General features: G+C 41.0%; 1 protein-coding gene across 1 annotated transcript; it reads right to left on the reverse strand.

Annotated features, from left to right (window-relative positions):
• Positions 1 to 1,162: 1,162 nt before the first annotated feature.
• aadac (arylacetamide deacetylase) lies at positions 1,163 to 8,732 on the reverse strand. Its single transcript, XM_044032943.1, has 5 exons — positions 8,103 to 8,732; positions 6,211 to 6,439; positions 5,679 to 5,748; positions 4,105 to 4,276; positions 1,163 to 2,967 (listed from the first exon to the last, which is right to left on the reverse strand). Exons 1-5 carry the CDS (start codon positions 8,241 to 8,243, stop codon positions 2,338 to 2,340), a joined length of 1,242 nt encoding a protein of 413 aa, XP_043888878.1. The 5' UTR covers positions 8,244 to 8,732; the 3' UTR covers positions 1,163 to 2,337.
• Positions 8,733 to 11,950: the final 3,218 nt, after the last annotated feature.

Genomic DNA, 11,950 nt, shown 5'->3' on the forward strand with positions numbered 1-11,950 from the left:
TAAAAATTATTAGATAGAGAATGTAATTTTGACAATCCAAAAATACAGCGTGACAAGTAAAAATGTCATTATGGATATCCACAAATGTATTGTGACTATCTGTTGAGGAGTAGACAGGACGCCATTTTAACATAAAAAGGGTTAATTGACTGGAAATGTTGGAACAAGGGCCTTTCTGCATGGAGTTTGCATGTTCTCCCCGTGTGTGCGTGGGTTTTCTCCAGCTTCTCCAGCTTCCTCCCACAGTCCAAAAACATGCAATGTGGGGATTAGGTAAATTGAACACCCTAAATTGACCATAGGTGTGAGTATAGGGTCGAACTGTCCAGGGTGTGACCCCGCCTATCGCCCTATGTCAGCTGAGATTGGCACAGCCCCCCCCGCGACCCTCTGGTGGAGGATGAAGCGGTAGACGATGGATGGATATCCATAATAGCATTTCTCGTCCAAAGAGGCGAGCTGATCACCTCAAACTATATATAAATCATATCTTAAGACACAAACCACATTTTTGAATTCTAAATGACTAACTTCTTGTCTCAAATGATCTTAGGACACAGAAAAGTATTTGTTTTCTCTGCTGCAATGTTCCGACAAATTGTATTCTGGGGTACGTGACGTCATTTGTCCTAATGTAACAAAAGTAATTGTGGATATCTACAATGTTCATTTGTCCTAGGAAGAATGTAATTGTGGATATCTACAATGTTCATTTTGGCTAGGAAGAATTCAATTGTGGATATCTGGAAGTGAAAGCCCAATACACATGAATGGCAAAAGTGACGTCATTTGTCCTAAGAAGAATGTAATTGTGGATATCCACAATGTTCACCATGACTAGGATGAATTCAATTTCAGATATCTGTAATACATATCCAGTCTAGCTATTAAATGTTTAAAGGGCTTGCCATAAGATGCTTGATTTGCCCTTTTGTTGCTAAACAGGCACTAATAAAGCCAAAATACGTCAATAATGACTGCTTAATTTGTGGGATCGGCAATTGCTGCAGTTGCAAACCAAGTTCACCAAGTTAGTATTATTATTAGTGGGGGGGTCTTTTTCGTGAAGACAGATCTGACGGAGAAAGAACATGAAGATAGAACAACGTTTTAGTAGGACTTTACTGTTACTAAACACAAAAGACACAAATGTACAAATAAATATTTGGTGAAAGGTTGAGTCGATTTATTGCCGAGTAACATTTAACACATCAAAAAATGCGTACATGAAAGAGCCCACTGGCAAACAAAGACATGCCCCAAAGCTGACACTTACGGCTGTTTCGCATCACTCCCTCTGTTTGGTCTTTGTGAACAAAAGCAATCTAACATTATTCATCTGAACATCAGCTATATATATAAAGAAAAGTTCAAAAGTTAACAGGCAAGTGCTTTTTGAGCATTAGGGACAGAGTGTTGACTAACTATTCATTATTGTTAATATACAAATGTATGATTCCACATGCTTCATTCTCCCAAATGACTGTATTTCTTTGTATGAACACATGAAAAGCTAAGCTCACACACAAAGAACACACATACACACAGAGCTATAAATCTTATAACGGGGGACTCTTGAATTTCAGAGATTTGTGATACGCTGTAAAGATCAAGGCTCAACATGAAAATGTTGCCCAAAGTCCTTCTTGGACATTATTACTCTATTTATCCATGCATCATATCCATTATCCAGCAAAGCTCAATCACATGTGTGAATGCATGACTTGATGACTGTATGGAGGTTGTTACAGCATGTACTTATACTTGTGCACAGTAAGTACCAATACTCTGTGTGGAATGTGGCTGAACACACAAATCAAACTGACAACATCTATGTTAATGTGTTACCTGTAAATTTGGAAGGAAATCAAACTAAATGCTAAATGTTTTGCAATATAAATAATTTACCATAGCAGCACATATGAGATATGTTGAGGGTTAGCTCTTGCCTTGTGGTTGTGTTTTTTTGACGCAATGTCATTAACTTTTAATGCTTTGTGATGATTTATACTTCAATTTCATATTTTTGAAGCAGTATGCTTTACTACAAATGGTATTGCTAAAATGATGTAGTGAGAGTAAAATCAGGTAGCAGGACTTCCTTTGTCAACTAAATGAAATAAATAAATTGCCATACACAACACAGGTTCAGTGATACTGCAGCATCTGAGTGGCATTTGGTTGGTTGAATAATACACTACATTCTACATGTAAGTGAACATACTTATCCATATATTTACAGAAAAAAGAAAAAAAAGAAAAAGTTGAACACTAACTGGGAAAAAAAAACCCAGTTACCACATTGGTGCAATAACTGGAATGAATATAAAAGGTTTTTTACACGTTTTCCTTGAGCCAATTGATATATTTGGCTGTCATGCGATGTGCAATCCGAAAGTCAGCTGGCCAAATATTAAACATAATCACTCCATGAACTCCTTCATCATAGTGGTCATGTGTCACCTCAACACCAGCAGCACGGAGTCGCGTGGCATACATAATGCCGTCATCTCGGAGAACGTCATACTCACATGTTATAATGTAGGCCTTAGGCAGAGATCGTAAGGCTGAGTCTGGAACCAGCAGGGGTGATGCCCTTGGGTCAGCAAAAGACTGAGATGGACTGTCCATCCCTACTGCTTCCTCTCCAACCAGCTCTACCACAGCAGGAGCACTATAGTTGTAATTTTTATGGAACTTTTCTGGTAGAAAAGCACTCCAGTTGACAAATTTTAGCAGGCCGGAGGTCTCGAGGTTGTTGTGGGTGTTTGCCATCATGGCCCTAAAAAGGGCCTTGTTGCTACTAAAGTACTGACTCCAGAAACGCACCATGAGGGAGCGAGGCAGAATGGACATAATGTACTGATTCTGCTGATATGAAGGAGTGTTAAGGTCCAGAGCCTGCAGTGCAGGGTAGATGAGTGCTTGGGCCTTCAGTTGAATCTGCTGTCCAGACTCTTTCTGCAACTGTGAAGAGAGACAGGGAGAGATCAGAGAGTGTAATACACAGAGAGTGTATTCAAAGACGATATGCGAGCTGAATGCTTTTGAGTAAATAAACTAGGATGTCGTCAGGTTCTCTGATCATGGTTGTTTACAGGAAGAATTAGTCAGCTGACACTTTTTCTGGCTCTTCCAGGAACTGTGGTGAGGAATAGCAAATGTGTCTTTGAGCACAAGAGAAGTACAGACATGGTTTTCACAGAAAAATAAGTCGGCTGATACAGAGGTACCATTGTCCACTAATATTGAAGTCGTCAACCAAAAATGCATATGAACCGTAATATATCATTTTGGCAGTTATCATTCAGAACATACCTAAACAATTAATAATTCAACAAGCCCCTCGACTCTGTAACTCCAGCCATTGCAGACATGAGCGCAAATGTGAGCGATGCAAAAACATTGTGAAAACTTTATGCTGCTACTGTATCTGTCTTGGACACAGCCAATGTCATTTCAACTGTCCGTACTGTGTGTAAAGCTACACTGAAGCTGGACAGCACCAGCAACTTTCAACACAACCTTGAATTAAATCACACTCTCAAAATGAAATTCCAAAGATATTAACTATACAGATAACTAAACCTCCTGATATGCCAAGGCTTATGGCCCTTTTCCACTATGGTCCCAGCTCGCCTCCACCCGTCTTGCCTACTACAAAAATAGTAACTGCTCAACAGGGTAGTCATCACTGCGCGGCTGCATGAAACTGCCGCTTTACACACGGAACGCGAAAACAAACGAGTGACTTGTAAAGCAGTTGTTTTCAGTGTAACTGAATCATTAGAATCAGATAGTTAAAACTATTTGTTCAGTACTTCCTCTGTCTGACACAGTCACTGGACTAAAATACAGTGGCAGGAGTTGTGCTTCAGGTTTACTCACATGTACCTGAATATTACATGTACATATATACTATTCATTCATTCATCTTCAACTGATTTATAATCCACATGAGAGTCGCAGCGGGCGCTGGTGCCAATCCCAGCTGACATAGGGCGAAAGGCGGGGTACACCCTGGACAGATGGCCACTCCATCACAGGGAAACAAACAACCATCGCGTCATCTCGCCACATAGGGTTTAAACACTAATTCAGAACCTGTTGAGAGACTGCAGCTGCCAGGTTCCCCCCAGCACTGTCCCCAGACACAGCAACGCGCCCCGGGTCCACAGAGTACTGAGCCAGCACCCCCTCCTGGAGGAAATATTTGGTCACGCGGTACACGTCCTCATATGGGATGGGGAAGTGGTGAGCAGGGGCGAGGCGGTACCTGTAAAAATAGAATGGTGCGGATTGAAGCTAAAACATGAATAAACAGGAACTCTGGCATGGTGACAGACACCATTTTCAGCTAGGAAGAATAAATATGTTTATAGAGTCAAGAGAACTGTAATTATGCATCATAAAATAAAAACCACATATTATATAAAGCACTCTAAGACAAACAGTGTAATCTGATTAGCCTTTGTTTGGAAGAACAAACGTGTTTAAATCATCAAATCAGTTCAAATCAGAGGATCAGGGTCACATATGAATTTTTTTGGAAACGACTTTAATCTCAGAGGTCAGGCTGTTTTACATTTTTTTTACACATTTGGCCCTAATCCTCTTTGGTAGTTCTCAGTATTATTGCACTACACATGTTTCTGGGTAGGCTTAATCAGCTTATCAGGGTAAATGCACAAATCGACTGCTTGTCTAACTACCGTCCACTGATCCAAATTGGGTGTAAATACACATCCTTTGACCAGTTCTATTTTATATCTCTTCAGACAAATATACACTGTATCTTCCTCATCTTAAATAAAGCGTGTTGCTCTGTGTGCTTTTAATGAAACGTTTACTTACCAACTGTTAACCATCTCTACAAACGTTTGAGTCAGTGCATAAGCAAATGTGTGTCACTCAGACTGTGAAAGTGCTGGAATTTCTCGTACCGTGCTTTTGATGAACAGATAAGAAAATTCCACCACGCACACTGTGTCCATACACTAATCCATTCTACTGCACACTGTCAACTAGAGCGTGTTAACAAACACAGCCACTTCATGCGCACAAGAAAGAAAGTATGACTTATAGAACTGAGGTCTGGTCTTTGACTTAACTCTTGACTGCTGACGTAAAAAAGCTGCGAGTGGTCAGTCAGAGGACATGGAGAGAGTTACGACAAGGTTAATGTTCAGCACTGAGCCAGATGTGCCAGAAACAACAGCGAGTGAGGCAATGAAAACATGTTCATTTCCTTTTTGCCTGTGACTAATAAGGGTGGACAAGCACATGACAAAAGTAAACTGTGGAAGGGAAAAGTGTTGAAGATAAAGCATATTTTTGAGTAACACAAATAAAATGTGACTTTGGTAGATTTGCCCTTGCATTTCAGGTTTCTGTTTACAGTTTTTCTCGGCAGTTATTTTTATCTGCACATAGGCACACAATCATGGGGCGGTTGGTGTCAACAGGAAGGCTGCTGAGGGCTTTTCATTCAGCATGAAAGATTGGCATCAACATCAATCAGTGCGAGAGACGACTGTGATTGGCAAATCTGATGAGCGGAGACGCGGAAATGACAAAGCAAGCAAATGGCAAATGGGCAACAAGAGGCTCCTGTGCAGCACATGACAATCTTCCGTAACTTGTATAATTCGCTGTGTCGCAGGGTATGAAATACTTACTCTATTGAAAGAATCACTGCATCGAGCTCAGTGACCATCATTCTGGTCAGGACGTCATATGAAGCCATGCCTGCATAGACAGAGAAAACAGATCAGAACAGAGATCCAAAATTGGCTCCGATCACCACAATAACTGACATCACGCGATAGTAACCGAGATAATCATGTCTGAAGCTGCGCCTCGGCAAAGTCCACGTTGCTGTAGTAGTTCATCAAGTCGACACATTGCAGGAGCAGCATGCTTTGTGTCAAACTGCTCGTCATTTCTTGATGGTTTCGAATTAGCAGGGGTAACCGCCCTCTGAGCTCCCCATCGCTGCAGCAGATGGTGTGTCAACTCCTCAGGAAAACCAACAAAGCTTTGTGGCTTCCGTTTGACAGTCTACTTATTAATTATGATCTTGTCAAAACAACTGTCGTCAAGAGTCTGTGAAGTCATTTGGAACATCACTCAAACAGTGATTCATCCTCCGGTTAATAGCATGATGACTGTACTGTATGTATTACCCATTCATCCATCTCCTCAACTTACGGGAGCTGCCAACGCACCATCCGCCTCCGTGAATGTATATGACAGCTCTCCTGAGCTCAGCATCGCCACCCTGCTTCTTTGGCTGGTAGAGCAACACCTCCACTCCATCAAACTTCTCCACTGTCACCGTGACATTCTCGTCAGACACGGGCACTATCTTTTCCATATAAGTAACGATGAACAGTACGTCCATGAAGTCCTTTAGCCCGAAAAATTCACTGAGGTATGCCTGGAAAGAGAAAGAGTTTATTACAGCTTTAATAATGACAGTTGGAATTAAAAAAAAGAAAAAAGAAAAAGTAAAAGAAGACAATAAGAAGAAGGCTTATGAATATATTGACAGTTAAAAGTAACACAATCAAACAGCAATGGATCCAACGAGGGTTACTGCTACAACAAATACTACTACCAAAACAACAACAGTTTATTTTATGTAAATGATCACTTTGATAAAAAACTCATACTATAGCTCTTTCATACTATACAGAAAGAGCGAGCTGTTTTAACCTCCATGTGAGGGTCGTGGGGATACTGGTGCCAATCTTGGCTGACACAGAGACGGGGTACACCCTGGACAGGTCGCAAGTGCATCACAGGGTCACACAAAGACAACCAGTGACTCTTACATTCACACAGTCAAAGTGTCCAGTTACCCTCTGCATGTTTTTTACCCGGAGGAAAACCCATGCACACACGTGGAGAACATGCAAACTCCATGAAGAAAAGCCCTTCTGACACAGGTCACAAACCCAGGTCTTTTGGCCAAGGCAACCTCGCTAACTACTACACCAACTTTTTAGTGTACGACAAACGCACAATCCAGAAAAATCCAGTTTGCTCCACATTTCCCACGAATGTGAAACACTGCAGACAGTGGTAAATCTAAGACCATCAAAGACGGGCACAGCAGATCCTCTCTGAACCCAGCCACCCAACCTGTCCTCCAACTGAAACGTAACTATGGGTCGTTTTGGGTGCTGGTTTTGAAAACGTAGACATATATATACGGTGCAGCATCATTCCTTGAACTGAACCAGCAGGTTCAGAGACGGTGTCTACACACAAACCATCGGGAGTTTGAACCACTGAACCCCCCTTTTCAGTATTTCTTCTACTTGTTCTAGGCTGCCTCTGTAAAGCCGAGTCGGCACAGAGAACAGAGAATATCATTACTAGTTAATAATCCCAAGAATCACGGTCTCTGGGCTTTGACCTCAGGTTTATCTGTCATTTTATTACAAGTGTCCTCTGTCTGTGTTGACTAAGATCTGATTAAAGCATTGTGATCAAGTGACCAGTCATGTAAAAGAATGTGCATTCATTTGAGTCAACATTTCAACTGGCATAATTAAAGATTTCTTAGACAATTTACTTCTTGATACCGATTAAATGTATTAATGTCCACATTTTGTTATTGATTCCACTCTCCGTGCAGCATAGTACCCGTGTCTTGTTCTGTTAGACTGCATTGTTGTCATTGCCATTAATGCATTGTTCAAACAACCTGCATTTTAAACCTAATGTCATCATGTTATAGTTTCAAGGCAATATGCTACAGTCGCCACATGAAAAACAGATCCGTGCAGTTTCCTTAATAAGGTCTATTATTAGAGCAGGTGAGCAGGACTATACAACGCGTGGATTATCATCTGATATAATCTGGTAAAACCAGCATGTATATCTACATCAGCACTATACAGTAAACCTTTAACCTGCCACCGAACTCGTTTAAGAAAGCAAAGAGAAACCAGAGCCTGCACACGTTTTGGATTTATGTTGCGAGATTACACAGATTATAATATAGAGTTTGTTTCCAATACACCTATGTGAAGACCTATGTCAAGGCAGTCTGCAAACGTTTCTTTCCTTCTTTCTTTTTTTCTTTTACTTACCACATGTGATAACGTTTTGAAGCCGCAGCAGATCAACATCAGTGACCATTTCTCCTCTATCGCATCTGGAATGGGCTCGTAAATATAATAAGCGGAGAGCGCGCAGAGAGCGACGAACACAACGATGCCTCCCAACCTCATTTTACCGCGTGTGCTCCCGGTCAGTGGCCGTACAGCGCGCAAACACAAACAGACTGGGAGCTGCACTTGTTAACGCAACACGGCGCTCCTGTGCGCAAATGCACTGCTTTAGATCGCAATTAATCTTGGAGCCACACCAGCTAAATCCGACAGCACGTGTCTGGTGATGGCGATGGTGATCGGCGTGCGTGTTCTTTTGCGTTTCGTTGCTGCCCGTGCGTCTCGTAAAGCGGTGGAATTACTTGTGGACAGTGGCATGGAGACTGGAGCGCGCGCGCCCTTTACGCTTACGAAACGTCCCACCTTGGCCCGCGGCGCAAATTCCTCCGGTGCTTCATACAAGTCTATAGCTTAAAATCCTTTCATAAGGAAATGGGAACTCGTTACTCATCCCGCAGTGTTCGCTGTGCGCTCCGAGACAAGTCCGTCCCACAAACTTTATATCGACTCTAAATCCTCAGGGCGCAGCTTAACAGAAATGGCTGCAAGGCAGTTTAAGCTAATAATATTACCGGTGACCGAGCCAGAGTCGTCTTCTGGCAGGCAACATGACTCCATGCACTCGCGGTTTGAAAACATCTTGCATAGGGAGTCTTAACAGTTGAGGACGAAAGTGTTAGCCCCCGTATACAGTTTCATTGTGGATACTTCCATTATTTGACTTAGAAACTAGCCTTTTTATTGAGCCACAGCACAAACCACTGTAGTGTAATACTATGCACTTACAGTAAAACAATGACATCTTCATAGAGGGGCTTAATTATTTGGCCCTGAAAAACATTCGAGGGGAATGTGGAAGGAAAACTCTGACAGATAAACCCAGGCATCATCAGTCTCGGGGTTTTTCAAAGAGAATGACCTTTAAGTCCATAAGAGCTTCAGCCAAGAATTAAAGTGAAAGAAAGAAAATGGTTTCGTAAATAAAATACACCAAAAATCATTCCGTTTTTTAGATTTCTTTGTAAGATGGATCAAATAAACCAGAAAACATTCACATTTAAGAGGCAGAAAAATCAAAGAGCTTCTTTTAGTTATTTAAAAAAAACAAAACACTCAAATTACTAATTGATAGTCAAGAGAGCCATTACACATTGTCCATGAGGAGAAATATAAAGTTACACATGGAATGCAGATGGAACAATGGGGCTGAAATTCGATCGCAGACTCCTGTTTTGAGTTAGAGATTAAAATGAAAAGCCCTGGCCAACACGTTCAGTGATGCTTCAAATGTGGTTTGTTTTTTGTGTGTAGTAAATAGGGATAATTTCACACTGCTGACGATGTCTTTATTAAGTCCCTGTGACCTTTGAGTCACCTGAGTGCTTTGAACTTCCCCTGCTTCCATCTGTTCCCAGTCAGGTTGGATCTGGTAATTGGCCAGTTATTTAGGAGCAGGCAAGTGTCTTCTATGATGAGTTATCCAACACCGTGTGAAATGTGCAGGATCCAGCATGTGATGGTGAAAGCCTCTGTGAACGGGATCACTGCCAAGCAGCAGAATACAAAATCGTACTTCTGAAACTCGGGGATTCTCTCTGGAATTATCTCCCTCCCTTTCACCTCTAACCATCAGCTTCTGAGGGATACCACCTCAGTTGGTTGGTGAATCATTCATGGATCCCTCCTCACTCATTGCATCTTAATAGTCAGAGTGTGCGTGGGTGTAGATTCTGTTGTCATGTACTGTATGTAGAGACATGCTGTGCAGGGCCGTGCAGGCTGCACCACACCCTGCTGTGTGTGTGTGTGTGTGTGTGTGTGTGTGTGTGCTTTGAAGACTCAAAAAAGGAGTTTGAGTCTGACGTGTGAGCATATATATATGAAAATGCAAATATTATGTGTGTGAGTGTTCTTGTATTTGTCGCTTTGTGAGGACCAAAAATCATATAAACCATACAGCGTAAGGACATTGTGCCTGATCCTCACTTCTTTACTTGGAGGGGTTAAGACCTGGTTTTAGGGTTACGGTTAGAATTGGGTTTAGGTTAGGGTTAGAGTAAAGGTTAGAGTTTGGCACTTATTGGTGATTGTTAAGGTTAGGGTAAGGGGCTTGGGAATGCATTATGTCTATGAGGGTGCGCTTCACTATGAGTGAAGAGCAATTGTGTGTATGTGTGTGTTCTTGTAGCTTTGGAGTGAGGACATTTTGGGAAAGGGAGGACATTGTGGCTGGTCCTCACATCTTTAAGGGGCTTTTGGGGGTTAAGACCTGGTTGTTAAAAACATTTTATACTGTTGTTTATTTCTGGTTGGTAAAAGTGTGTTGTTTCCTAAAACAAAACATTTCTTGGAAGGAGAGTTCAGGCAGGCAAGACTTTGAGCTAGAGCTGAAACAATTAATCGATTAATCAATTTTTAATCGATTACTAAATTAATCGACAACTTTTTTGATAATCGATTGAGCGGTTTGAAGCTCTTTTCATGACTCATACAAGGTTTCTGATTGTTTAAGCTTCTTAAACGTGAATATTTTCTTCATTTCTTTGCTCTGGACAACAAAGAAATCATTAAAAGTTAATCATTTTGGTTTGTGGACAAAACAAGACATTTGAGAACCAGGTTTGATGAAAGTCGATCAACATTTTTAAGGTTTTCTGATATTTTATGGATATTTTATTTTATATATTAATCGATTAATCGAGAGAATAATCGACAGATTAATTGATGATGAAAATAATCGTTAGTTGCAGCTCTACATTGAGCTCTAGAATAGAAAGTGACATGTAACCCTCAAGTTGATAAATGTTTGCCTGAACTGACTCTGTTGGCGCATTGTGTATAGCAAAACACACAATCCCTCACAGTACTTGACTTCAATGAACTAAGACGACCTTGATTAATAACTATTTTGACAAAGTTATGTTATGTAACTCACTCGCAGATGCTTTACACAACAGGTTTGCCATTCACCTTTTCTAGCACACATGACTCATAACCATTCACACACTGCTGGCACGGCCGTCACAGTAGTTAATAAAGCACTGTTATGGACAGCATATTCAATCAAAGGTCACGAGGAGCCACACCAATGCTACGTTTTCAAATTAGAAAACAAGAAAAGAATGTCAATTCTTTCCTGAAAACCAGGTCCTACATGACAAAGATTCTTAATATTTTTGTCACATAAATAAACTAGCTCTTTGAATAATAACTCCTTCAGTTTCTATAGGGTCCTCCACACTTTGTGCACTCTGACCCTAATTAATCACACAATACAACTGACCCCACTATACAAAGTAAACACGCACAGCAATCAAACCACAGGACCTAGTTTTAAGTTTTACATTGAGTTAAGATTGATAAATAAAAGCATCTATTAAATTGCGGGACCTTGTATTTTTATTGAATTTGCAGACAATAAGAAAAATCTGGGACATAATACATCTCACATATGCATGCATTAAATGACCTTGTGGAAAGCTTCTTATTTATTCATTTATTTATATGTGACGTATACTGTCTGGAAGATCACAGGCTACTTTCATACTGTCAGTGAAAGTATGCTAGAGTCATCCACTGTACATTTCATTCCCCTGCTTCACTACACATTCTCTTCATGGCCTATAAGCAAAGCTATAAGTATCTTGGGGTTTAAAATTTCCCTCACTGTGCCTTGTGATCATGGGACTGTAGCAAACAGCATAAGCTCTTTATCAGCAGTTGCCCATGCAACACCTCTGTCATAAGGAATGTTGGCCTCTCACCTC

The sequence above is a fragment of the Solea senegalensis genome, linkage group LG8 (assembly GCF_019176455.1).
Source record: "Solea senegalensis isolate Sse05_10M linkage group LG8, IFAPA_SoseM_1, whole genome shotgun sequence".
Taxonomy (NCBI): domain Eukaryota; kingdom Metazoa; phylum Chordata; class Actinopteri; order Pleuronectiformes; family Soleidae; genus Solea; species Solea senegalensis.

Excerpts from the sequence above, each read along its gene's own strand:
- aadac (XM_044032943.1), bottom strand. The coding sequence starts at position 8,243 with ATGAGGTTGGGAGGCATCGTTGTGTTCGTCGCTCTCTGCGCGCTCTCC. Across the intron at positions 6,440-8,102 it reads TCAAAACGTTATCACATGTG|GCATACCTCAGTGAATTTTT; the intron begins GTAAGTAAAAGA and ends TTCTCTTTCCAG. Across the intron at positions 2,968-4,104 it reads CAGCTGCAGTCTCTCAACAG|TTGCAGAAAGAGTCTGGACA; the intron begins GTTCTGAATTAG and ends CTCTCTTCACAG.